Source organism: Carettochelys insculpta, chromosome 6 (assembly GCF_033958435.1).
Source record: "Carettochelys insculpta isolate YL-2023 chromosome 6, ASM3395843v1, whole genome shotgun sequence".
Lineage (NCBI taxonomy): Eukaryota > Metazoa > Chordata > Testudines > Carettochelyidae > Carettochelys > Carettochelys insculpta.
This window is the reverse complement of record NC_134142.1, coordinates 32,789,585-32,817,371: the sequence shown is the minus strand read 5'-3', so window position 1 is coordinate 32,817,371 and position 27,787 is coordinate 32,789,585. Positions and strand designations below refer to the sequence as shown.

Genomic DNA, 27,787 nt, shown 5'->3' with positions numbered 1-27,787 from the left:
CTGGCAAGTACCAACACGATGCGTACATGCACACACACAGAGCACTGTTTGTACAGAGTTTTTAAAAAGATGCAAAGTGCTTATTACTACTTTTTCCCTTTCTTATTCTGGTTCAATTTTTCTTTCCCATCAGAAAGAAAAGTTACTCACCGTAGTAACGGTGGTTCTTCGAGATGTGTCCCCGTGGGTGCTCCACATTAGGTGTCGGGCTCGCCCGGCGCCGCAGATCGGATCTTTCAAGCAGTTTCTGCCGGACCGCGCATGCGCCGGTGCGCGCCACTCCCCCGCGCGCTCCCGGCCACGTGCGCGATCCGGTCCCCTCCAGTTCCTTGACCAACCGCCTCAGATGCTCCTGCAAAACACTAAACAGAGATCCGAAGCGGGGAGGATGGGCGGGTAGTGGAGCACCCACGGGGACACATCTCGAAGAACCACCGTTACTACGGTGAGTAACCTTTCTTTCTTCTTCGAGTGTCCCCGTGGGTGCTCCACATTAGGTGACTACCCAGCAGTAACCCAAGATAGGAGGTGGGTAAATCGGAGTATGTGCAGCTTGTCCCCGAGAGGACCGCTGTCGAGAGACGGGTATCCTCCTGGAATACCCTGTGAAGGGCGTAATGTTTGGCGAAGGTGTCACAGGATGACCAGGTCGCCACTCTGCAAATGTCTTTTAGCGCAACGCCCTTGAAAAAGGGCTATTGATGCTGCCACCGCCCTAGTGGAATGAGTTCTGGGCATGGCCAGGAAAGGAGTCTTTTTGAGTTTGTAGCACTTTTTAATGCAAGATACGATGTGCTTCGAGATTCTCTGCGAAGAGGGACATTCTCCGTTTGATTTGGGAGCGATAGAGACTAGGAGTCTATCCATTCTCTGGAAGGACTTGGCACTGTCCATATAGAAAGCTAGCGCCTCCTCACGTCCAGGAGGCGTAGGCGCGCCTCTTTGTCAGAGTTATGAGGCTTTGGATAAAACGAGGGTAAACAATAGGTTCGTTAGTATGAAGCTCAGAAGAAACTTTAGGAACAAAGGCTGGATGCAGCCGTATGGTTACCGCCTCCTTGGAAAAACAGCGCAGGGTGGCGTTGCCATAACTGCCGCAAGCTCGCTCACCCTGCGAGCTGACGTGATTGCGAGAAGAGAGGTCGCCTTTTTTTCATAAGGAGGCAGAGGGAAACCGTGGCCAAAGGCTCAAACGGTGGTCCCCTTTTCGCATTAAGCATCAGGTCCAAGTTCCACGAAGGTGGAAGCGGTTTCCGAGGGGGGGGGTATAGGTTTACCAGCCCTTTAAGGAACCTGGTAACCATGGGATGGGCGAACACCGTGTGCGAATGCCAAAAAGGCGGAAAGGTGGACCTTAAACGAGGATAGCGAGAGTCCTCCTCTCTTGAGGTCCAGTAAATACTCTAATATCACAGCCATAGGCACCGAAAGGGGGGCTAGCTGTTTGGTAGAACACCATGCCATAAAGCGAGTCCATTTCTGCTTGTAGGTCTTCCTGGTGGAAGTCCTCCTGCTACTTTCTAGGACTTGCTGCACTTCCTCCATACATGTGCTCTCTAGGGAGCTGAGCCATGGATTAACCACGTTTGTAGTCGCAGGCCTTGGGGGTGCGGATGCACTATGGACCCCTGGGCTTGCGTGAGCAGATCCAGCGCCACCGGAAGGGGCATCGGTGGCCGGTCCGACATGCGCAGGAGTAGGGGGAACCATTGCTGTCGATCCCACGTTGGAACTATCGGGATCATTCAGGCTCCTTCCCTCCTGACTTTCTGCAACACCTTGTGGATGAGCACTGTGGGAGGGAAAGCGTAAAGCAGGGGGCCCCTCCAAGAGATCGCGAAGGCGTCCCTCAGGGACCCCCGTCCCAGTCCTGCCCTGGAGCAGAATCGTGGGCACTTCTTGTTGTGCTGAGTAGCAAACAGGTCTATCTGGGGAAAAACCCCATGCGTGAAAAATCGGTTGCAGCAGATCGGGACGGCTCTGCCACTCGTGCGTGAGTGCGAAACGCCTGCTCAGCTGGTCTGCCTGCACATTGTGAGCGCCTGGGAAGTATGAGGCTTCCAGGGTTATATTGTTGGCGACGCAGCAGTTTCACGACCGGACTGCTTCTGCACATAAGGCACGGGACCGAGCTCCTCCTTGCCGATTCATATAAAACATGGTGGAGGTATTGTCTATACTGATCCCGACTACTTTGCCTTTTATATGGTCTCGAAAGTGTCTGCAGGCGTTGAACACTGCTCTGAGCTCCAGTATATTTGTGTGCAGTGACTGCTCCGTGGAGGACCACAGCCCTTGCGTCACCTCTTCGCCCATGTGTGCTCCCCACCCTATGAGGGAGGCGTCTGTAGTAAGAAAAACCAATATGTGTGGTTGGTGGAAGGGTACCCCTGTTAGCAGGTTCTCGGGGTTTACCCACCATTGCAGGGATTTGCGCACCTCTGTTGTGGGCGACGCCACCCTGTGAACAGTGTGTGCTGCCGGGTTGTATACGCTCGCCAGCCAGTGCTGCATGCTGCGCATGTGTAACCTGGCGTTCTGTTGTACGAACGCCGCTGCTGCCATGTGGCCCAGCAGCTGTAAGCACGTCAGAACCAGCACCGTAGGGCTGAAGGTGAAGACTTGCACGAGGGAGCCAACAGCCCGAAAGGGAGTCTCTGGTAGATACGCCCTCACTGTAATAGAATTTATGCGTGCCCCTACGAACTCTATGTCCTGCGTGGGGTCTATCTTTGATTTTGTCAGATTGATAACCAGGCCGAGCGAGAGAATGTGCCTGTTGTGACGCATATTATGCGTAGTACCTCCTCCTTCGAGGCCCCTTTGAGTAGGCAGTCATCCGGATACTGGAATATAAATACCCCCTGTCTGTGCAGGTAGGCTGACACCACTGCCAAGGGCTCGGTGAAGACTCTGGGGGCCGAGGAGAGGCCAAACGGTAGGACCTTGTATTGCAAATGTTCTTTGCCTACCATGAGAAACCAGAGGAATCGTAGGTGAGCCGGATGAATAGTTATGTGAAAATACGCGTCTTATAAGTCGAGGGCTGCGAACCAATCTCCATCGTATAGTGCCGCAAGGATGGAGGCGATTGTGATCATCCGAAAGCGTTGCTTGCGCAGGTACCGGTTGAGGCCTCGAAAATCTAAGATGGACCTCCCGCCTCCTGTCTTTTTCCCCGTGAGGAAGTACCTGGAGTAGAACCCTCTCCCTTGCAGTTGCTCCGGCACTCTTTCCACTGCCCCTATGAGCATGAGATGGTCTACCTCCTGCTTGAGCCTCGCTACGTGGGAGGCCTCCTGGAGGTGGGGCCTGGGTGGAGGTCATGGCGGTGGGAGCGACTGGAAGGGGATGGCGTACCCCGTGGCTATGATCTCCAGCACCCATTTGTCTGTGGTGATCCTTCGTCACTGGTTATAGAATGGTCGGAGGCGATGGTGGAATAACCACTTCGGATGACCTTGCGACGGTAGTGATGGCGCAGCCCTGGATCTGTGTGTCAAACTTGTGGCCTTTGGCCCTGCCCCGAGGACGCACGGCTGTGTTGGGAACGACGCCTGGGAGTTCTGTACTGCTGGTGCTGTTGATGTCGCCCTTGCTCGTAACCCCTGTGGTACTGGGGACGCTGTTGCTGAGTCCGCAACATCCAGGGCGATCTGAACTCCCGTCCTCGAGGCCGCGTAGCCTTCTTGCATGATGGCCTTGAGCACTGGTTTCTTGCCCTCTGGAAGCGAGTCCATGAGGGAGGTTAACCTAATGTGGTTATCGAAATTATGGTTCGCTAGATGCGCTGCGTAATTTGCCATTCGCAACAGTAGAGTGGAGGAGGAGTAGACCTTTCTGCCCAACAGCTCTAGCTTTTTGGCATGTTTGTCTGTTCCCCCACATTGCGACGACTCCACCACCAAGGAATTTGGTTGTGGGTGGCCGAACAGGAACTCCGTGCCCTTTGTCGGCACGAAGTTTTGTTTTTTTTTTTTTTTTTTTTTCCCGCTCTCTTGTGGACAGGCGGAATAGTCGCAGGAGTCTGCCATATCATAGTGGCAGACTCCAAGATTGCGTCATTAAGCGGTATTGCTATTTTGGAGGAGGCCGGAGGTCTCAGATTTTTGAGGAGCTTATGGTGTTTCTCTTGCACCTTAGCTGTCTGGATGCCTTGCGTGAAGGTCACCCTCGTAAAACAGCTCTTGGAACTGTTTGAGATCGTCCGGAGGATGGACGTCCCCCGGGGCCGTAGCCTCATCCGGGGAGGAGAGTGAGGAACCACTGGGATACGTCTCTGTGGACCCTTCCGGTTCCTGCTGGTGATGGTACACTCTCTCACTAGAGGTTTGCGAGGGAAAATCTCGGGGTTCCATAACCAGACCCCCCTGAGATGCTTGAGTCTCTGTCCCCAGTCGCAATTGCCCTCGGGGGTATGAGATCGTTTGTGGGGATCTTTCCCTGGTAGATAGCCGATGGTGTCTATGCCCCGCATGGTAGGGGCGACCATGGCAGTATAGGCACTGTTCTTGGGAAGGTGACCTAGACCACTCCCTTGGTGCATACCCTCTGCGTCTGGGGGAGGCTGGAGAGAGCGATTTTACATAATAGTCCAGCGGTTCAAACCCCAGGAAGGGTGAAGGTGGTCCCAGCCAGGGTGAGGCTGGTTGCAAAAAAAAAAATGGAGAAGGGGGCTCCGGGTAGGCTAGGGGGGACCCCTGCCTTCTGGTTGGAGTCTGTAACATAAGCGGAGGGCTGTGAGAAAGCAACTCCACAGCCCTGTGCGGAGAGGGGCTGCAATGCCTCCTCTTGTGTGCAGCCTTCCCCCTCCCTTGAGGAGGTAAAAGGGGATTCCGGCCCCGTGCGCACCGAGCTCCGCACGCTGGAGGGCGGTGCGGCAGGTGCGGTGTGCTCCGGTGCCTGCAGGCTGCGTGCCTGCGCGCTCTGCACCGCCGGTTCCCCGGGGGTCAGTGCCGCTGCCTGCGGTGCCGCCGGTACCGGCGCTCGTTTAGCCGCCACCCTGCCTGCGGTGCGGGGCGGCTGGCTGATCATCGGAGGCTGAGCCGCTTCCACGTGGCTCTCCGTGCCGCCGCCGATCAGCTGTTGCTGCGGCTGGGGGCTGTGCGCTCCTCCCATCCCGCTCGCTATTGTTGCCGGCAGGGATCGGGCTGGGGAGGCTTTCCTCCGTTTTTGGCAGCTTTCCTTTTATGGGCCCTGCAGGGTCCCTCCTGCTGCGGCCGCTCCGGCATGTCTGGCTGGAGGGCCTTATGAAAAGCAGTTTTAAGCCGCTGCCCTGCCTGCGGTGCGGGGCGGCTGGCTGATCATCGGAGGCTGAGCCGCTTCCACGTGGCTCTCCCTGCCGCCGCCGATCAGCTGTTGCTGCGGCTGGGGGCTGCTCGCTCCTCCCGTCCCGCTCGCTGTTGCTGCCGGCAGGGATTGGGCTGGGGAGACTTTCCTCCGTTTCTGCGCTGATGGAGTGAGGGAGGCAGCTTTCCTTTTATGGGCCCCGGAGGGTCCCTCCTGCTGCGGCCGCTCCAGCACGTCTGGCTGGAGGGCCTTATCCAAAGCAGCATTTTAAGCCGCATCTCCCTGTCTCTCCTTAATCGCCTCTCGGCAGGACTCACATTTTTTAAAGCCTGAAGAGGACATTGTTGGTGAGTCTTTGAGTTGTATTAAGCGGGTACTTAGCACCTTCTTTGTGCTGTGTTCCCCGTCCGATGGCCTGCCTCAGCAGGAGGGCTGATGGCGGTAGCTCCTGGCGTCCGGCGCTTGTTACTGGGACTGGCTGAAGCTGTCCCGCTCGTAGTTTGTTTGTTGTTGTTCGTTCTCTTTTTTTTTTTTTTTTTTTTTGCAAAATAACCGGCTAACTCATAGTAGCCTAAGTATCTGAAAAAAAACTTTGAAAGAAAAACAGATAAAGTCGTTGAATACGCTATTTGGCCTTAGCCTAGTCGGATTCCGTCTGCAGCCGACGGCGGTTAAGAGGAACTGGCGGGGACCGGATCGCGCACGTGGCCGGGAGCGTGCGGGGGAGTGGTGCGCACCGGCGCATGCGCGGTCCGGCAGAAACTGCTTGGAAGATCCGATCTGCGGCGCCGGGCGAGCCCGACACCTAATGTGGAGCACCCACGGGGACACTCGAAGAAGAACTTCTACTATATGAGTTAAGACTAAAGTACGGATTATACTGACACTTAACATACCTTCTAAACAAGATTTGTAATACCCAGTGAAAGATCAATGTTCTCTTCCTTCTAGTATTTATGACCACTCTTCTCATGTCAACAAACTCTGGTTATAAAAATCAAGATCTCACCAGTAATTTTTTTTTTTAAACACAAGAAGAACTGAGCATCACTAGCCCAGTCTTGTGCTAGTTCTCTGCATCTCTAGGTCTCTGATCCATTTTTTATTATTCACTAACAATTTTACAAAAAGGAATAGTTCAAATCTACATGGACAAGATCACGGGAACCAAAGCAACATGAAAATATGACAAATAGCTACAGAAAGGCAATACAAGGCACATACACTACATGCCAGGAAAAAGACCTACAATCGTGCCAAGGTTTACATTTGACAGCAGAAACGTGTAACAAATTACACATTTATTGCTGTAGATCAGCATACAAAGTACTAGATGTTAGATTTATATCATCATCATGAAGGAGTGTTTCTAGGATGTCATACGCTGGAGTAAGAGTCAAGCACTGAGTTTTTATTTCTGACTCTGACTTGCTTTGTACCTCAGGTTCTCCATAAAAATATTTACCTCAAAATGTTGAGAGGCTAAGGCTAGGTCTACATTATGAAATAAAGTTGAAATAAAGCTGAATTAATCAAAGTTGACTCTGTAATACCAGGTTTTATAAAGTCGAAGTTGAGAGTTTGCACCTCCCCATAAAGTCGATTTAGTGAGTCCGTACTAAATTGCCAAAATTCGACTGTTGTAGCAATGCGTTGTGGGAACCTATACCACAGTTATTTTGGCCCCAGAGCATTCTGGTTATTTTCACTGGTGCTATATGGTAAAAAAATGCCCTGCAAATGGTTGTGGGTGTGTAATATCATATATGCACACTGCATTGCCCTCATTCCCATCCCTTTGAAAACAAAAGGCCATTTTTTCAGAAGGAAAAGTAGGGAATCCCAGAGGGCACTGGTGTCTAGTGGTTAGCATTACTCAGAAGAAGAAAAAGGAAAGACAGAGTACATTGGTTTCTAGTGGTTAGTGTCTCTTCCCCCAGTAAAAATACAACAGCCAGAATCTATGAGACTAGGGAAAGACTACGTATTATTCTCAAGGAAGTGGTAGTGTAGTGTAGTCTACACCAGCTTTTCTTCCTTTGCTTCCCAGATATTATGTAGTACACAAGAGACAATTATAACCATAAGAAAATTTTCTCACTGAGATTCAACCTGGTTCGTAAACAACTCTGTGCTTCTGACACAGTGAAGAAGCGCTATTCCACTGTCATTCTGCACCAGCTGAGATGGATCTTTCTTTGGTGCTGTTGAAATGGCCAATATACGACTTCATGAGGTGGGAGAATGAAGGATAGGTCAGGGTTCCCCAAAAAGACTACTGGCATTTCATCATTGTGATTGGCAATCCACCAGTTGGGCACTAAGTACAACTTTCTGAACAATCCTTTATTCTTAAAAACATAAGCACCATTGACCTTCCCTGGCCAGCCAACACCAATGTCAGTGATGTGTCCCCAGTGACCCACTAGCACTTGCATAACCATGGAAAAATAGCCTTTTCTGTTTTGAGGTGGTAAGTTGGTCTGGTCCCAGAAAAAAGATATGCCTACCATCTATTACTTCATTGTTGTTAAGAAACTCCGCTACTGCAACTCAATCCATTATGTCCTGCACGTTGCTAAGAGTCACAGTCCTGCTTAGCAGGAGACAGTTAAGCCCTGAAAACTTGCCCCCACAGTGGATTTTCCAGTTCCAAAATTATTTCCCACTGGTCTGTAGCAATCCATTGCTGCAACTTTCCACAGAACAATTATCACTTGCTTCTCCACTGTCAGTGTAGATTTTATTTTTTGGTGTCCCTGCATTGGAAGGCAGGGGTGAACCTGGCACACAGGTTCAGGAACATGGCCATGTGCATCCAGAAGTTCTGCAGCCACTGCTCATCACCCTAAGCCAACATAATGATACATTCCCTCCAGCCAGTTTGCCATTTCTCAGGCTCAGATGCGGTGTGCCACTATCTGCAGCTGATTGGTGAACAGATTCTTTCTATCTGCCCTCCAGGAAATCACCATGTTCCCCATAACCCTCATTGCAGCTCTGGACATACTAGAGGATTATGAGTTCTGTGGTTGAAATGCTCATGACCAGCATTTCTTAAACTATGAGACCACGGAACACTCAACAATAATATTTTTATGCAGAACACCTATGAAAATTTTCTTTTAAAAAACTGTTAGACAAAAAAACAGCAACATATACAGCAGAAAAAAAATGAAGCAATTTAATCAGGTATCATAGCAATGAAGAAGTAACATTGTGTCTGTTTTTCATGACAGAAAATATATACCATCAGTGTATGATATAAAAAAGGTACAGACGCCTGCAGCACACTTGTGAGTTGTTCATGGAACACCAGTGTCCTGCAGAACACTGTTTAAGAAACGCTGCTTATGACAATAGTGCAGACCTGTGCAAGCTCCAGGCAGGCTCATGGGATTTTAAAAATAGCAAATTATGGGATAGAGATGGCATATGAGATGGAGAAAATTACATGTTAGGAAAAGTCCCAGTCACCCTTGCACCCCTCACTTCTGTCCCGCGATACATTGCTAACACTTGTCACTGTTCAGAGCACTGTCTTGGGAAGTTGCACATTGTGATACCTACCCATGGTACACGGCACTCCACACTAAAACAATAAGTGGTGAATAAGGGCTCCACCAACACATGGAGCCAAATATGCATGTGCATAAATATACTAACTGCAGCACTGATAATGACGTAACTTGTGAAAGCAAAAGTTTGTGTTGTATGTGTCCTAAGTCAGGGGTGGCCAGCCAACAGCTCTTTGAGCCATTAAATGCTCCCCCTCAGAGGCGTGTGCCAAGAGTGCCCCCACCATTCTACAAGCGCACCCTGCCATTTGGTGATGGGAGAAGCGTGTGGTGGCAGCAGCTCTGGTGAGCCTCCAGCATCGGGTTAGAGCAGGGGGAGCTGGGGGCGGCTGGCCGAGAGGGAGGGCATTGAGTTAGAGTGGAGGATGAGGGGATTTGAAAGGGTTTGGCTCTGGAGGAGGGGGAGGACATTGGGTTAGAGCAAGGAGGTAGGGGGTGCCTGGTTCTGGGGAAGGGCATTGAGCCACATATTATATATATTTATTTTTACATACAGATAAGTAGATAGATAAAAATAAATATATAACATGTAGCTCTCTGCACTCTATCCACATGGCTTTTAGTCCCTAATTGGTTGGCTACCCTTGCCCTAAGCATTATCCCCATTTTAAATACCAGGCACAGAGATGTTAAGAAAACCATAACAGGTCAGAGAGAGAAGCTAGAACAGAACTAAGGATTCCTAACATCCAGCCCCCAGGCACTGCTAGACCCACTGCCAGTCTGATTCCTGATGTCCACTCCACGTGCTCTGCTAAACAACATTGCTTCTTATGGTAGTTCTAAATGTGCAGTGACGAGTAACTGGACACCATAATATTGAGACCATCATGCGTAAACATGAAATCACTTATTACTCTAGGACATTTTTTATGACGTTAAAAACTATTTTCATACACCCTAAAGTTGAGTTTCGATACAGAATAGACTATCCTGTCCTCTACCAGTAGCAAAGCCAGGTGCTTCACTGGGAATTAACAGAACAGGTAATCATCAAGTAAGCCGCCCCATTGTCCATTTTCAGCTTCTGGCAAACAGAGGCTAAGGATACTTCAGAGCATGGTTTTATGTATTATACATATTTTTAGTTTCAACTTTTCATATCTCATGACTAACATCCCTTGAGATATTTTAATTAGCAAAACAAAGCAGCCCATTATACCTTGCTATATCCCCTCGATATGGTGACTTGTATTCCCAGTTCGCAGGGTCTGGTTTCTTGTCTGTTCTGAAGATTTCTGACGTCAAAGCCTGAATATCCTCAAGCCAAACAAAGCGACTGGTGGCAACATTTGATGTTTTGTCTTCCACACTGAAGAAAATGGAAAAAAGCATTTTCTGTACATCTGAGTTAAGCATTAAGCATTTACAAACCCAAGAAACTTAACATTTCTAGATCCCATAATAAAATTATACACATTCAAAAGGCCACGGTACATGTACCATTTAACCAAAAAGTCACACAATGGTGAAAGAGATGGGAAAACTTAAGTGGAAATTTAGCACTGGGACCAACAACACACTGAACTTTAAAGAGAAAATCATTCACTGCATTTCCAAAATGGGAGCACGTAAAGTGCTCAACAGGATTTGATATATGGGTTTCTTTACTAAGTCTAAAGTTTACAAGAAAAAACTATTGCTGTTAACTTCTTCTGTAACTGTATTAAAAAAGGGAAAATATGAGTGTGTTATGGTGATTTTCTGTAATAATATCAATCCACACTAAGTAAAATGTAAATTTTATATTAATTAGTCGCACAAGTGACTTTTTAAAAGAGGTATAGCTAAGGTATTTCTCGAAGAACTGCAAGATAAAGTGAATTCTGATTTCACACTTGTATTATAAATGAGAGACTCTTAAAAGAGTAGCTTCAGAGCCTCAAAAGTTTTCGAACTTTCCCCTAGGACCAAGGCATTCAAGGGAGTTTCATAGCTTACATTTCATACAGGAATGCGAATAGGAATAAGTCTGCACATTTCAAAGTCAATATGAGCGCAAGTTTTAAACATAAAATTTAACAGAATTTATACTTCGAGTGTTTCAAATTTTCTTAGAAAGAAATTATGTACACAACCTATGTGCACATTATAGATACCCTACAAGAACATCAGTCCTTTTATTTGGGCACATGAACTATGTTTAGCTGATCAAAGACTAATGGGTGTAATCAGTGCAAAATGAAAGGCCTGCTTTTTGACTTTGGGCACCCAATGTACAAAACAAGTCTTTTTCTTATACAAATCATCATTCTGGTCACTTTAAAAATGTTCATGCTACATACAGATGACTAGTTACTCATTATTTTAGTGCCTCTGAAAGCAGAAAGCCAACAGGTGATATAATACAGCAGCTCTCAACCTTCCCAGACTACTGTACCCCATTCAGAAGCCTGATCTGTCTTGTATACTCCCAGTTTCACCTAATTTTAAAAATATCTGTCTACAAAAAATGTGTCTAATTTTGACACAAATAGACAAAAATCACAGCACGCTTTTACTTTCTCATTATCATATAATTCTAAATGAATCAACTGGAATATAAATATCGTACTTACATTTCGGTGTACAAAATATAGAGCAACATAACCAGTCAACATCTATATGAAATGTTAGTACTACCTGGTAAATCATGGAACTAGTCCTCAATGAATCCATTTTGAAACACTTGAAGGACAGGAAGATGATCAGGAACAGTCAACATGGAATAACCAAGAGCAAGTCATGCCTGACCTATCTAACTGACTTCTATGATGAGCTAACTGGCTCTGGATAACTGGCTTTGACTTTAGCAAAGCTTTTGACATGATTTTCCACAATATTCCTGCCAGCAAGTTAAAGAAGCGTGGTTTGGACGAATGGACTATATAATGGATAGACAGCTTGCTGGATCATCAGGCTCAATGGGTAGTGATTAACTGCTAATGTCTAACTGGCAACCATTACCAAGCAGAGTGCCCTAGGGTCGGTCCTGATGCTGGTTTTGATCAACATCTTCTCTAATAATCCAGATGATGGGATGGATTGCAAATTCACAGAGAGATACTAAAATGGGGGGAAGTTAGATATGCTGGAGAGTAGGATAGGATCCATAGTGATTTAGACAATTTGGAGGACTAGGCCAAAAGAAATCTGATGAGGTCCAAACAAGGACAAGGACAGTGTCTTGCATTTAGGGCAAAACAATACCATGTACTACTAAAGGCTGGGGACTGACTGACTAAGTGGCAGTTCTGTAAAAAAAAAGACTTGGATATTACAGCATATGAGAAGCTGCATATGAGCCAAAAGCGTGCGCTTGTTGCCAAGAAAGCTGATAGCATATTGGGCTGCATTAATAGGGAGTGAGCAGATGGAAGAAAGCATATATTCCCCTCTGTTTGGCATTGGTGAGACTGATCTAGAATACAACATCTAGTCCCCCGCCTCCCTTCTACCCCTCCCTGCACTACAGAAAGGATAAAAACAAATCAGAGAGAGTCCAGCAGAGAGCAGCAAAAATGATCAGGAAACAGGCACACGACTTATGAAAAGAATCTGAGCAAACTGGTCTTATTTAGTCTGAAGAAAAAAAAAGAGTGGGGATTTGATAGCAGCCTTCAGCTCCCTGAGGGGGGGCTTCCAAAGAGGATAGTGTTATGATATTCTCAGTGATGACAAATGACAGAAGAAGCAACAATGGTCTCAAGTTGCAGTGGAGTGGTATAGGTTGGATATTAGGAACAACTATTTCACAAAAAGGGTGATGAAGTACTTGAATGGGTTGCCTTAGGGAGATGATGGAATCTCTACCCTTAGAGGTCTTTAAGGCTAAGCCTAACAGCCCTGGCTAGAAAGATTTAAATGAGGTTGGTCCTGCTTTGAGCAGGGGACGAGGGTTGAACTGGATGACATTCCAATGTTTCTTCCAACCATAATCTTCAGTGAATCTATGACTTTGTTGTAAAACTAGCCAAACATCAAGATGAGTTGATGGTCTCCCTGGAACACTTGTGCATACCTCCAGTGATATGTGTACCCCAATTCAGAGCAACTGATATAAAACATGACTTTTCATTCAAATTTTAATTAATGTATAATGGAAAATAAAGTGTATGAAACACACTGCATTCTAATGAATGGCAAAATACTAAACAAATATAAAATATATATAGATATACAGATATACAGTAGACACCCCCAAGATACACACACTCGAGTTGCACGTATCTTGGGTTAACTCTCCTCTGAGTGACTGGGCTGCCACCACTGGTGGGAGAGGTTTCCCCACTCTTGTCAGGGGCAGCAGCTGACTGAGCCGCCACCCATGACAGAAGAAGTTTTGCCACTCCTGTCAGGGGCGGTAGCTGCTCCTGTCACTGGTGGCAGCCGAGAGTCAGCTGTCCTGGTCAGTATCCTGACTCTGCAAGAGGAGGGGAGTCGCCTTGTGCCTGCTCCCTGGATTCCCTCTGCTGGTTGGAGCCAGGAAACTGACCAGAGCTTGTGCCCTCAGTTTCCTGGCTCTCCCAAGTTGCAGAGGAAATCAGACTTACATGGATGTTGTAAGAATGCAACCCCTGTGTAAGACGGGGGTGTACTGTGAATATATATCTTATAATGAATGCCCATTGCTGAGAGGGGAAATTACAAATACAGAGTATAATAAAACACTTCCCCTTAGGAAAAACACATTTTTGCTTCATTATTCAATAACTCCTTTCTGCAGAATCTAGGAACATTATATAGTTTGCTGTAAAATACAAAAGGTTACTCAAGGATTAATATAAGGAAACAAAGATTTTTAAAAAATTCACAGGGAACAAAAATTTAAAAAACATCACATTTTTCATTGCCCTCCTACTCTGCTCAGCTCTAGAGAATGCTTCATAAAGTATTCCTCATCAATTTTTCTTGCAACAATAAAAATATGTACAAGTGTTCGTGTGTTCTAAGACAGTTACAATGGAAGTTTAATCTTAACAAGAGAATAAGAGAAATGACCCACTGGTGACAGCATTCTCATTTAACCACTTCAAACAACACATATTAGAATGGGAGTACATCTAAGCATATTCATAAAATGTTACATACTTCAGTGCTGCTACTTTTCTTTTATGGTTTGTATTACTTTCTCTAGGTTTATCCTTCACACAATTGCTGTCCGAGTCTGTCTCACTGTTACTTGATTCCACTCTGGTTTTCTTTTTTCTTTTCTTGTGGTGATACTGCTTTTTCTTTTTTTCTTTCCGTTTCTTTGTTGATTTTTTTAGAACTTCATTGGTGTCACTTTCTCCTGAGAGCTCTGCTCTTGAAGGACTCCTGCTTAAAAACAAATTCTTTACATAGTTAAAATAATTTTAAATAAATCTCACTTGTGAGAAAGTTCATACAAGTTCCTCATACCCTAGTCTGTGACTTGCATCAATGGTTAAAACACAAGCGGAAGTAAGCTAGGTAATAGCCACCACCTTCACCTTTAAAATTACTGATTTTTTTTAATTACTCATGACAAATCTTTCACGTGGGAGTAGAGATGTTATTTTACTTCAATACTTGGCTCTGATATAACTACTGCTAGAACACTTTGTCCAGTTCTGCCCCACAATTCAATGCTGTTGATAAATTGGAGAAGGTTTAGAAAAAAGCCATGAGAAAAATTAAAGAATTAGAATAGACATCTTATAATGATAGCCTCGAAGAGCTCTATTTATATAATTTATCACAAAGGAGATTAGGGAGTTAATTGATTGCCATTTTAAGTATCTAAATGGGGACCACATGTTTAATAGTGGACTGTTCAATCTAGCAGAGAAAGGTAAAACATGATCCAATGGCTAGAAACTGAAGCTACACAAATTCAACAAATTCAGATAGGAAATAATGTGAGAGAAACTAACCACTAGAACAATGTATTCCTAACAGCAGTTTCCCAGAAGCTGGGAATGGGTGAAAAGGGATGAAACACTAGATGCAGCACTGCCCATCATTGGGGAAAACCCCTAAAAAGTACTAAAAATAAGTAATCAAATTAATTCCTCTGTATATTTTCATTGACAGTTTAACACTAATATTTTTATTTAAAATATGCTGTTTATATAATTAAGAATTCCTTTTGCTTTATCACATTCCAAGCCTATAAAGACTTGGAGGAAAATGACAAATATACAAAGTTTGGGCAATTTTAGCAACAGAAGTTATATTGTAATAACCCATTTCACAAATAAGTTGGTGAATAAAGATGGGTTCAGCTTTGATTCTTGTAATGAACACATCTTCCGTCATTACAAAGAGCAGCCAACAAACTAACCAAAGGGACTCTGTTCCAAATTTAACATCACTGAAGTTCAGAACTTGCTGTTTTAATCTAACTCAGACTTTAAGGTCTGAAGGGACCATTGTGATCATCTATTGTAGTCTGACCTCCTGCAAGTTATGGGCCACAGAACCTCACCCACATACTCCAGAACTGCTGTAGAAAACACCTGTCTTAACTCAGTATGTACAGTATTGCACTTCTTGGGCAAAATGTTTAAAATGCAACACTGCATTCTATAAAACTGGATCAATTTTTTAAAATAAAAAATTAACTTTAGTCAACCTTTTAAGTGATCTATCACATTGCATTGCATCTCCACAACTTCACAGAGACAGTATTGTATCAATTCACATATCTGCACAGTTTATAACTGACAATTTTCTATAGTCAACTATACTAGGGAGCTATTTGAATTGGTTTTCATAAAGGTGGGGTGGGGGAGGAAATCACAAAAATGATGCCTATTAGCACTTAGAACATTTAAAAGCTAATAAAAAATCATGAAATCACTCAGCGCCATCTTATAATCAAAATTAGTAATGATATTAACGCATCAGTGAAAAGCTAATGGAAAAGTAATTTTAAAAAGATAATTTCTCATTATTTGAAATGAAAGGAAATGCAATAATTCTCCATAGTTTTACAAATTACACAATTCTGGCTTTCTAACCAGTGAGCTGAGTGACAAAGACTATGTCTACACTAGCTCCCCCCTTTTGAAAGGAGGGATCCTAATGAGACACTTTGGGATATGCTAAGGAGGCACTGCAATGAATATGCAGCGCCTTATTAGCATAATGATGGCCACAGCACTTCTAAAGTGCTGCTTTTGATCACGCACAGCTCATCTACACGAGGTCCTTTTCAAAAGGACTCTGCACACTTCGAAATCCCCTTATTCCTATTTGGTTGCAGGAATAAGAGGATTTTGAATTGTGAGGAGTCCTTTCGAAAAGGACCACACATAAATGAGCTGCGCGCGATCGATAGCGGCACTTTCGAAGTGCCGCAGTCACCATTACGCTAATGAGGTGCTGCATATTCATTGCAATGCCTCATTAGCATATCCTAAAGTGTCTCATTAGCATCCCCCTTTCAAAAGGCAGGGGGGCTAGTGTAGACATAGTCAAAGTGTGTAAAGTAATATCTTTCATTGGTACGATGAACAGTAAATCATGTGATGAAAAGCACCGTAAGCTCCTGAATTTGGTAACACTTGCAACAACTATAACAAAAGAGGACATTTGAAAGAGATTATTTAAAAAGTTGCAAAGAACCTTTACCTTATAACTTGTGATTTCTCAGCAGTAAGATCTGCAGCCTTTGCAGTGTGCTGGTGCAGTTTCAATGCATCTTCTGTGCAGAAGCTTGGATTGTTAAGCCAGTCCAATTCTGCAGATAGAGAAAAATGTCAGATGTACAAAATTTAGTCTGCTGTGCTCTTTAAAGTTGCAGATGCATCTAGTTAGCAGACATCTTAATTCACAGCAAATGACACTAAAGTAATTTATAAGAGGGAAGGATAGTAGAAAGCAATCAATGAAATTTTCAACTTAGGCGGATTTTAGCACATCATAAAATATTTTAGGAGATGGAATCCTCCCATGACATCAAATCTAAGTTTTAAGTAAAATGCTACAAAACAATACTTAAAAATGTAAAAATGAAAGTTTCACATCCTTTAGAACTCTTTGTATGGGGAATGTCAAAACCAGGAAGTTTTAATGCCCCAAGCAACAGTTGTGTAACTACTAAAATATAAAAATGCTAGACGACTTCAAAAAGGAATATATCATTCTCAAGGTTAACAATGTTTATTAGAATGCATAAATGCTTGTATTATTCATACAGAGCTTTCCCTAGATATTTCAGTACAAACCTCTTAAACACTACTCCCACACAAAAATTATTTTACCTTAAAAATTCAGAAAAGCAGTAAGATTGTGTTACAATAAATAATAAACCTTGGTATTTACTGCCTTCAACTGCACTTCATGTATATAAACTAATTACGTTTCAAAATACTATCTAAGTGAAAAGTGTCTTTAAACCCATTTTACAGATAGGGACACTTGGCAACTTTGTTACTTGTACAAATTCACAGTCAGGATTAGACCCAAAACCTGGATTTGCCCTCCTCTAGCCACTAGTATACCATTACTCCTGCATTAAATGAAAGCAAGAACATACACATTTAATTCTGATATACTAAGATGCATTTTACGTGATTACTTCTCCAAAATTTTGACAAGACATTTTATGGATAGTGGTAAGATATGGAAGTAAGTTCATTTCCCTGCATTTCATTGCTGGTGATTTTTACCAATACCAACTTTGGCTACATCTACACTAGCCCCAAACTTTGAAATGGCCACGCAAATGGCCATTTCGAAGTTTACTAATGAAGCACTGAAATGCATATTCAGCGCTTCATTAGCATGCGGGCGGCCGCGGCACTTCGAAATTGACGCGGCTAGCCGCCGCGCAGCTCGTCCCAACAGGGCTCCTTTACGAAAGGACCCCGCCTACTTCGAAGTCCCCTTATTCCCATCAGCTCATGGGAATAAGGGAACTTCGAAGTAGGCAGGGTCCTTTCGTAAAGGAGCCCCGTTGGGACGAGCTGCGCTGCGGCTAGCCACGTCAATTTCGAAGTGCCGCGGCCGCCCGCATGCTAATGAAGCGCTGAATATGCATTTCAGCGCTTCATTAGTAAACTTCGAAATGGCCATTTGCGTGGCCATTTCGAAGTTTGGGGCTAGTGTAGACACGGCCTTTGTGTGTTTAAAAATTCATCAGTTCATGTTGCTTAATCACTGCCAGAATTGTTTTCTGTGCCATCAAAATCACCTTCATAACAGAATGGTGAAAGAGAAGATATAGATTTCTTTTGGAGAATAAAGAAAGGGAAACTTTATTCATGAAATAAACAAAGAACCTATTTTCCTAATAGTAAATATTTTCTGTATTCTTCCTCCTAGTTTTTTTCAGCTTTTCAGAATCGTGATGAAAAGCTATTGGAGGAAAAAACATTTAACCCTCAAATTCCACTGTTACCACGATGCTTGTGGTGGTGGTGATAATGAAAAAATAGTATACTTTCACTTACTTCTCTCTTGTGCCTCACTCTCTTCACAGCCCTCTTTTACTTCCTGCTCCTTCATTCACTGTTGCCTTTGTGTTTTCTATCCAGCTGGCCCCATATATTTAAACAGGCACATGGTCCCTGTTCTCCAAATCACATTTCTCTCCTCTTTCAAAATCCACTTCTTTCAAGAATACTTCCATACAATTCCACAACAAAATCTCTTACGTGTCACTTCCCTGAACTGTTGTCCTGTATCTTGTCCCTCTTAGGGCCTTATATGAACACGGCTCACTCACTGAAGTAAAACTTGCCAGAATGCACAATACAGAATTTTGCAGAAATTCATTTTGCACATGCAGAATTTTCTTTCCTCCAGAAGTGGGCCCGAGTAGCCTGGGAAAGGGAGAGCAAGAGTAGACAGTTCCTAGCAGCTGCATTTTCCAGTATGCCCTAAGGGAGAGGACAGTGTGCAGGGAAGTGCACACAAGCCTGGGACCACACATCAAGCTATTTCTCCCTCTGAATCCCAGGCCAGCAAGGGGTGGGCAGGTGTCTGGGCTTGCAAGGGCCAGGGTTGTTTTCAGGGAAGGGAGATGCAGATATCTGGGCAAGAGCAGGGCAAGAAAGTGAAGGTATTTGGGCTGGGGCAGCCCCACAGCTCTAGGAGGAAAGAGAATACAGATCTCTAGACTAGGAGACCAGAGGGGGAAGGCTGAGCCCCGAGAGGCTGTTCAGCTATATTGGCTAGGAAGGGCTGGGGCTGTACTAGAGGAAGGAAGGGGGCAGAAAAAAAGGGAATTTGGTTGTCATAAGGGTTTCTTTAATCTGCTCCAAGGGAAATTTTTGTGCATGTCTGTATTGTTACAGACATACTTGCTGACAGGTATTTTGAAATACATTACCAAAATAATTTAAACTGACATGATTATGTAGCATTATTTTAAAAAACATAATGTGCAGATCTTTAAAATAGCGTGTGCAGAATTTTTAATTTTTTGAGAACAGAATGCCCCCAGGAGAACCTAAGTGAAGATATTGTTATCAGTTTGAATCTGCAAGCCTACCACATGCAGTCTCTCCGACTGGGACTCAGATAAAAATAAATGATTTTAAAAGAAAAAAAAAATCAGATTTGTATGATTGTCAAATTTATTTGATTTTTGATAATAACTCTTTTATAATAACCCTGTTTAAAATGAAATTTGAATATAATACAAAATATGTTAAAGCTTAAACTTATTAAAATATAGTCAAATATTTTAACAACAATTGATATGCTAAACCCATAAGTCTATATCAAAACAGAGTTAAATGCTGTTTTTCTAGGTAAAGAAAAAAATTAGAGGGAAATATCTAACTTTTGAGGCCAACCTTTATGAATATGGCACAACAGATCATCTTAAATAATTAAGGAATTGTCTCATTTTTAAACTTAGACAAGATTAAGAAATTAAATTCCAATCACTTTCACGTAGGCATATTTGAAAATCTTCCCATGATAACTTGAAATAATCAGCTTAATTCACTGAGTGCAGTTAATCTCTCTGTTAATAAATTATTTAGTTGTAAATGTGAAATATGTTTTGGATACATAAACTTCTCTTATCAAAACATTTAGACATTTTGTTTAATAATTCATTTTATATGCTACTGGGTGTTTATAACTGAATTCCATTTACTATCCTAACAGTTTAACACATATCATTAGTAAGATTAAGATTTTGTCATGGCTGGTTTTAGTAAAAGACACAAGTTGCAGGCAATAAACAAAAATTCATGAAAGCCAATGACCTGTCTGTGACTTTTGTAAAAAATAATGGGAGGAGGGGCTGACCAGGAACAACTGAAGCCCAGTTCCTACAGAGGTCAGAGCCCACACCCTGCTGAAGGAAGGGGAGGAGCTCTGGAGGTCCCCACACCATCTGGGTCCCCTCCAGCACCACCAGGGCTGAAGCAGAAAATGTCAAGGAGGCCTCTGAAGGCCGAGGAATCCATTATTTCCGTGACCTGTATGGCAATTTTATCCTTAGCCATGAGCAAAAAAGTTAATTATCTAGTTCGGGAGAGGGGAGCCTCCAGCCCATGGTCTGAATCTGGACTGTGGCTTGTCTGGATCTAAATCATGAGGTTTGAGGCTCCCCTCCTTAGAATCCAGCTTACAGCAAGGTGGAGGATTTGGAACTGTGAGCCTCACAGGTCAGATCAGGCAAGGTGTGGTCCACATGCAGGGACAGGAAGCAGCTCTGGGCTCCAGGCTCTGCTGCCACTTGCTGCTGCTCCCTCATGCGGTTTCTAACATATCAAAAATTTACAATCAATAAGAGTAAAAATTCTAAGCTATATAATTGCTCAAATAAATGCATATAGTTAAAGCATACTCTCCTAGGCAGCAACAAATGAACCAAACCTAGTGTATTTAATTATAAATCAGCATGTTTTGATGGTTGTAGCAACCAACAAGAAAGCCTCTTTCAGGAAAAACTGATGTGCTGTGGCTGTCATTATGCTAATGAGGCACTTTAAAGTACCCGCAGCCGAACTGCGGCTACACGCAAGCCGGCACTTCGAAGTTTCACACTTCGAAGTTGCTGCAGAGGAGATTTAGCCTAATGAAGTGCTGCATATGCATCTCAGCACTTTATTAATAATCTCCCAACACCCTAATTACCATACCCACTTTGAAGCTGGGGGCTCATCTAGACAAAGCCTGACGCTTGTTTAAAGCTAGACTAACTGCACTGACTTGAATGGTATTACAACAAACCCTTGATTTAACAGACCCTGATTTAACAGACTTTGGAAACAATGGACGCTATCTGCCAGTCAGCCCTCCCTCTCCTCTCCCCAAATAAATGCCAGTGACTCACTAGAGACGCCACCACTGGAGCCACAAGGGCTGGAGGAGCCCAGGGCCATGTGCTGAGTGGCTTGTGGCAGGTGAGCTCAGAGGCTATGTTCTGTAAACAGCACAAAGAACCCACTGCCAAGCTCTCTCCTCCCAGCCCACTGCATTCCTCCCAGGTCTCAGATGGCGTGCTCCCTAGTGCGCCTTGCTAGGTGCCTCCAGTCCTGCAGATTCAGATTTAATAGACTTTCAGTATTAAGAGACACCCCTTCCACCCTATTAGTCCATCAAATTGAAGGTTTACTGTACTAGGAATTTGCGGAATTTTAATAAGACCAGCTTTAGTCCTTTGTGTATATGACCTTTTCTTTCTTTATTTGTTTACACAAACATACAGTAGACTTTGTAAAGTTCCTGAGACAAATCCAGTCTCTATTTTGGCTGTGCAACATTAACCAGATGAACATAGTGAAAGAGGAAACTTACTGACTGGCAAAGATTCTAATTGGTCAGATATGTAGCAACAGCACAGTACTGGAAATAAGTCAGTCAGCCCTCATTAAAATCATTTCACCTTCCCAGAGGATATACTGAACACATTTATATTTTTGGTTATGTGCTGACAATGTACTTGAGAACTGCAGATATTCTGTATAACCATACAACTTCCATTATTAATAAATTATTGCTTACCTGCATAATAAAATACGTAATAACTCATTACTGAGTAATTATTTTGTCTGAAATACTTCTTTGTACGCCTCTATAAAAAGTAATTACTGCATATCTGATTCTTTGCTTCATGTTTGATTTTAAATATTGACAAATAGCTCATAGTAGAAAATGTTTCAATAATTTATATTATTTAAAGTACTACCATCATTTTACATATGGCACAGTGATGCTAAGTGGTTTATCCAAGGAGAGAAAGACTGCTGGTGCAATGTTCAGAACCCAAGAGTTCCCATGCCCAATCCACTAAATCATAGTGCTTAAGAAATTCTTCCTTAAAAAAAAAAAAAATCTTCAACTACTTAAGTGTTTCCCAAACTTAAAATACACGTGGACCCCTTTTGGGACTTCAGCCTTATCAGCGTACCCCTCTTGCAATACCATTCCAGTGTGTATCTCCTGATTTTTGGTAATTTATTTTCTGCTGCGTACCCCTTCAAATCCTTTTGCTTGGTACGTGTGCCACACTTTGGGGAAACACTGACTCAAGTGAAGGAAATGTCTCTGACTAGAACACAAAAAATCAGGCCCTTAAAAATATTAATACCCCAACTCTTACAAAAACAAAAATGCAACAATCTTAAATAAAACCCGAGATGCTCTTTGTGATTAAGTATCATCTAAAAATTATACATTCAGCAGCACAATGACCCCTGCACTCAGGTGGCACACTGATACCATGGAAAGAGTGCAATCTTTCATCAAAACCACATTCTACAATATCTAATTTTCATTCACGCATTCATTTTACTCTGTTTAATTTACGAAATATGATGGGATCATAGTTTGTAAAGATTTAATATTTTTATAATATACTAAAATATGTTCAAGCTGTTAATTAGTGGAAGTTAATAATTTATAGAAGATATTTCCAGAAATTCTAGAAAATTAATGATGTGTTAGTTTGCTAATTCACTTTCTACCACTACCTCTTCAAGTTCAGGCACAAGAAATAAATTAACACAGGGGCTGTTATGTTGAAATAAATATAAAATATTTACACTCCATTTTAAAATTACAGAAGTTAAAATCTAGAACAGCAGAAAATGGAATATAGCTGAATGACTTCCTCAATCTAAAATGAATTATTTCTTTAAAAAATTACCTGTGGACAAAATTGTGACCTAGAAATACTGCTAAAACCCAGAAGCCAAATCTGAACTTCAGTCTCAATCTCTTGTTCTATATATTTTCAACTGCACAAGATTGAGGATTGTTGTGAGGACGTCAGGCCCACACACAGTAAAATAAAGCTAAGGTCACAGCCCTGCAAGTTACAATGGATGAGCAGAGAAAAACCCTACTGGAAAACCATGAAAAACCCCGATGGATTGCCACATATACACCATGGCCCCACAGTATGCCAACATTTTTAAAGCTGACCTGGAACAACGCTTTCTCAGTTCTCGTCCCCTAGCACCCCTCCTCTACCTGCACTACACTGACGACATCTTCATCATCTGGACCAATGGGAAGGAGGCTCTTGAAGAATTCCACTGTGATTTCAACAGCTTCCACCCCACCATCAACCTCAGCCTGGACCAGTCCACACAAGAAATCTACTTCCTGGACACTACTGTGCAGATAAGCAATGGTCACAAATACCACCCTATACCAAAAGCCACAGACCTCTATGCTTACCTATACGCCTCCAGCTTCCATCCAGGGCACACTACACGATCCACTGCATACAGCCAGGCACTGAGGTACAAACGCATTTGCTCTGATCCATCAGAGAGAGACAAACATCTACAAGACCTTTACGAAGCTTTCCTCAAACTACAATACCCACCTAAGGAAATGAGGAAACAGGTTGACAGAGCCAGATGGGTACCCAGAAGCCACCTGCTACAAGACAGACCTTTCAAGGAAAACAAGAGGACACCACTGGCCATCAAATATAGCCCCTACCTAAGGCCTCTCCAATACATCATCAGCGATCTGCAACCCATCCTGGACAATGATCCTTCACTCTCACAGATCTTGGGAGACAGGCCTGTCCTCGCCTACAGACAGCCTGCCAACCTTAAACAAATTCTCACCAGCAACTATAGATCACAACACAGTACTCCAAACCTGGAACTAGTTCCTGCAACAAACCTCACTGCCAACTCTGCTCACATATCTACATCAGTGATATCACCACAGGACCTAACATCAACCATACCATCAGGGGCTCCTTTACCTGCATATCTACTAATATAATATATGCCATCATGTGCCAGCAATGTCCCACTGCAATTTACATTGGCCAAACTGGACAGCCTCTACATAAAAGAATAAATGGACACAAATCAGACACCAGGAACGGTAATGTACAGAAACCTGTGGGAGAGCACTTCAATCTCCCTGGACACTCAGTAACAGATTTAAAAGTAGCAATCCTATAACAAAGAAATTTCAAAAATCAAATGGTGAGAGAAATCTCAGACCTGCAATTTATTTGCAAATTTGACTCTTATCAACCAAGGATTAAACAGAGACTGGGAGTGACTGGCCCCTTACAAAAGAAGCTTTTCTACCCTGGGTGTTAATATGTCTCTGTTAGCCTCTGACTGATCTAGCTTGTTTTTGACTCTTTTGAGACATACCACTGATAATGGGCCATTTCCACCTTGCTGAATAGACCTTGTCAGCTCTGGCCCTCCCTTTTACTGGAACCCCACTCTTTAAATACCCCTCTGGAAACCTCCCCCCAACTCATGCATCTGATGAAGCAGTTCTTTGCCCACCAAAGCTTATACTCCAAAATATATGTTAGTCTATAAGGTGACACAGGACTTGTTATTCTTGAAGATACAGACTAACACGGCTACCTCTCTGACATATGTACACAAATGTCTTCCCAAAAATATAATTTGTAGGATTGGAACTTTAACCAGTACCATCCATCCCAGCCCATCCAGGTTTCATTACCCAACAAGATCCCCCAAAATGGCTAAAAAGTCCCCTCATTGTGAAGGACATAGCAATCTTTAGAGCAGGGATGAGCAAAGTTTTACACTGGGTCCCACTTTTCATCCCTGCAATTAGCAGGGCTCCCAACCTGTCTAATGCAATCCAAACTGATGGAAATTTCTGTTATGTTCACATTAAAAAAAAACAAAACAAAATTTCAGCACATGTAAGAGTATATGTATGTAGAATGTAAACATTTTATTAATCGGTATATAAATATGAATACACATACAAAAACCAGTAACGTGTTTCAACATTTTTAACGAGACGCCTGAGCCTAAGACCTCTGAGAGGTCTGGCTCTCCACTTTGCTAACCCCTGCTATACAGAAAGCATAGCATCATGTACAACAATGGCTCTCAGACAGGAACAGTAAGCAGATATCAGGGGGTCCACTAAAATAAACCAAAGTTCAGGGCTGGTGTTGACTTGCTTGGGGCCCCATGCAGAAAGTGGAGCCCAAACACCCAAGGGCTGAAGCCTGAGCAACTTCGATTCACAGAGCCCACTGTGACCTGCTGCCCACACAACTACCGTTTGATACCTTAACTTTTAATCTAATGGATATGCAAAAAAATAGTTGCTGTTTACAGCGCGTTGGGTAGGCATGAGAAAGAAAATGGATGAGAACCCTAAGTGCATAACACAAAGCATTAGCAAAAAAAGTATAACAATTGTGCAATTAGCAGTAAACCACAAAATATAAAGACTACATAAATAATTCTATAACTGCATATGCATAAGAGGAAAACTCTGTGCTTGATAGAGGATGCTCAGAGGATATATAAAGTATAGTTAACCAGGGGGGTGGAGAACAGTCCTGGAAAAAGTGTAGGTAGTACTGTTTTAGGTCTGCTCTACAATCATCTTACCTTGCACAAAAAATTATTTTTATTTTCTAAATCTATTTGTGTTGTCGACTTGGGTAAAAAATATAAAGATCAACTTGGTCCATAAAGACAACAAGAAGTCCTGTGGCACCTTAAACTACCAGATTTTATGGAGCATAAGCTTTTGTGATCAAAGAGACCCACTTTGTCAGATGCAATGGTCCACAGTTAACACAACCACCACAAAGAATACAGTAAACCCTAGGCTTGCAGGGCTCGTCAGTTTCCTGGCTGCTTCTCCCTGTCTTCCCCCAGCCACCTGGCTGTCAGCCTGACAGCACTGCTGCTGGGAGAAGGGGCTCTCAGCCTGCCTAGCTGCCTGCAGCTGCAGACGGCTAGTCAGGCTGATAGCCGCAGAGCAGCTTCAACTTGTGCTTAACTCCCGTTAAAGCAAGTTCCGCGCAACCTGAAGCAGTGCACTTGGAGGGTTTACTGTACAAGGGAACAGATGAGCAACGCCCCGAGGGCAGGGCCCGAAAAGCAGCAGAGTTCATGGTGCTCATGTACCACACGTCCCGGCGCAGCCACAGGGGAGAGGGGTGCCAGGACTGATCTTTTTCTCATCCCCAGCAGTATCGCGACTGGGAACCCAGTAACTGCGCTCAGCAGTGCCAAGGAGAGGGCCTGAATCCGAGGTCACCTTCCCACACCCCTACACGTGGGCAGCTGGCACCTTCCTGCACCTCCTGCGGCCGCCGCCGCCTCCTTCCCCGAGGGATCCTGGCCCGGCACCACCTCCACGGCAGGGGCCACTCCTTGGACCTGGCCGGGGGGGTGCCGAGAGGGCGGCGCCGGCCGGGGGAGAGACGAGCGGGGTTTGAGCCTGCGGGGTTTGAGCGGCGGCACTGGCCGCGGGTCGGTCTCCTCACTAGGCGCGGGGAGACTGCCAGGGCACTGAGCCGCGGCGAGCGACCCCTCAGGAGGACGTTACCTCTCCAGGAGCCCTCGCTACCGCTAGCTGGCGTCTCCCCGGGCTCGGCGGCGCCGGCAAAGGCCGGGAAAAGAGCCATAGGCCGAACCTCAGCTTCTTCCCCTCCGCTTGCTAAGGAAACCCCGTCGCCCAGCCGGGCAAGATGGCGCCGCCTGCTTCCCGAGCATGCTGGGAAATGTAGTCCCGCCGGCCAGTCTGCTCCCAACATGGCGTCGGGAGACGTTGGTGGGCTGGTGCGTTGTTCTGAGGCTGCCTGACGCTGCGGCGGCTGCCGCTCATGGCGGGTAAAACGAGTACGTCCCGGCAGTCTCGTGCCGCTCATTCAGCGCCAACCCGGTGCCGCCCTTTGGGGCTTTCTCGGTGTTGGAGAAACTCCCCTGCACACGCTGCGGGGTGCTGCTGCTTAGGAAAGCTGACTTAAGTGCCTTGATTTCCAAAGGTGGAGCAGCGGTTTTTCAGTATGAGGGCTTGGCGATATACCATCCCATAGAGCTGGAGGGGACCTTCAGCGGTCATTGAGTCCAGTCCCCTGTACTCACAGCAGGAGCTGTTGCTATCCCTGACCTTTTTTTTTTAAAAATAGAATCTATTTGTCCCAGCTCCCTAAATGGCCCCTGCAAGGATTGAAGTCACAACTATGTGTTTAGCAGGTCAATGCTACATAATGGATCCACACTGCAGTGACTGAGCCACTGGCCATTGATTTATTGCACGTTCACACACGATAAAACAATCTTCATACACTCTCCCCTTGACTCGGGTGCTTGACAAGGACAAGAAGAGTAGATGGAGTCAACAGGAGAGCAGCTCTCACTGAGCACAATATGTCAACTTCAGCTACACCATTGCATAGCTGAAGTTGTCTTAGATAGAAAGGAGGTCACAGCAGAGGAGGCCTAAATGTACAGCCTCTGTGTACACGGGTTTCCCCTCTTTCATGAGCAAAATAAAAGTCCATATTGAGACTTCACCTCTCCCTACAATTCCTCTGCATCTGATGAAGTGAGTCTGTGCTCACGAAAGCTCATGCTCAAAACTTTTCTGTTAGTCTATAAGGTGCCACAGGACCCTTTGTTGCTGTTACAGATCCAGACTAACACCGTTACCCCTCCGATACAATTCCTCTATGGCTCGTAAGTACAGAATATTTAACCCTTTTCTGAGTCCTACTACGTTCCAAGATC

The 27,787-nt window shown here is 44.3% G+C and overlaps 1 protein-coding gene across 1 annotated transcript in view; it reads right to left on the bottom strand.

Moving 5' to 3' along the window:
* The window catches only part of NRDE2 (NRDE-2, necessary for RNA interference, domain containing), a 66,270-nt gene extending 39,485 nt beyond the window's left edge, over positions 1 to 26,785 (bottom strand). Inside the window, 5 exon segments of the mRNA XM_074996640.1 lie at positions 10,030 to 10,179; positions 13,938 to 14,165; positions 16,446 to 16,554; positions 26,604 to 26,728; positions 26,730 to 26,785. Of these exon segments, the coding sequence (XP_074852741.1) occupies positions 10,030 to 10,179; positions 13,938 to 14,165; positions 16,446 to 16,554; positions 26,604 to 26,728; positions 26,730 to 26,770 (653 nt within the window). The 5' untranslated portion in view covers positions 26,771 to 26,785.
* Positions 26,786 to 27,787: the final 1,002 nt, after the last annotated feature.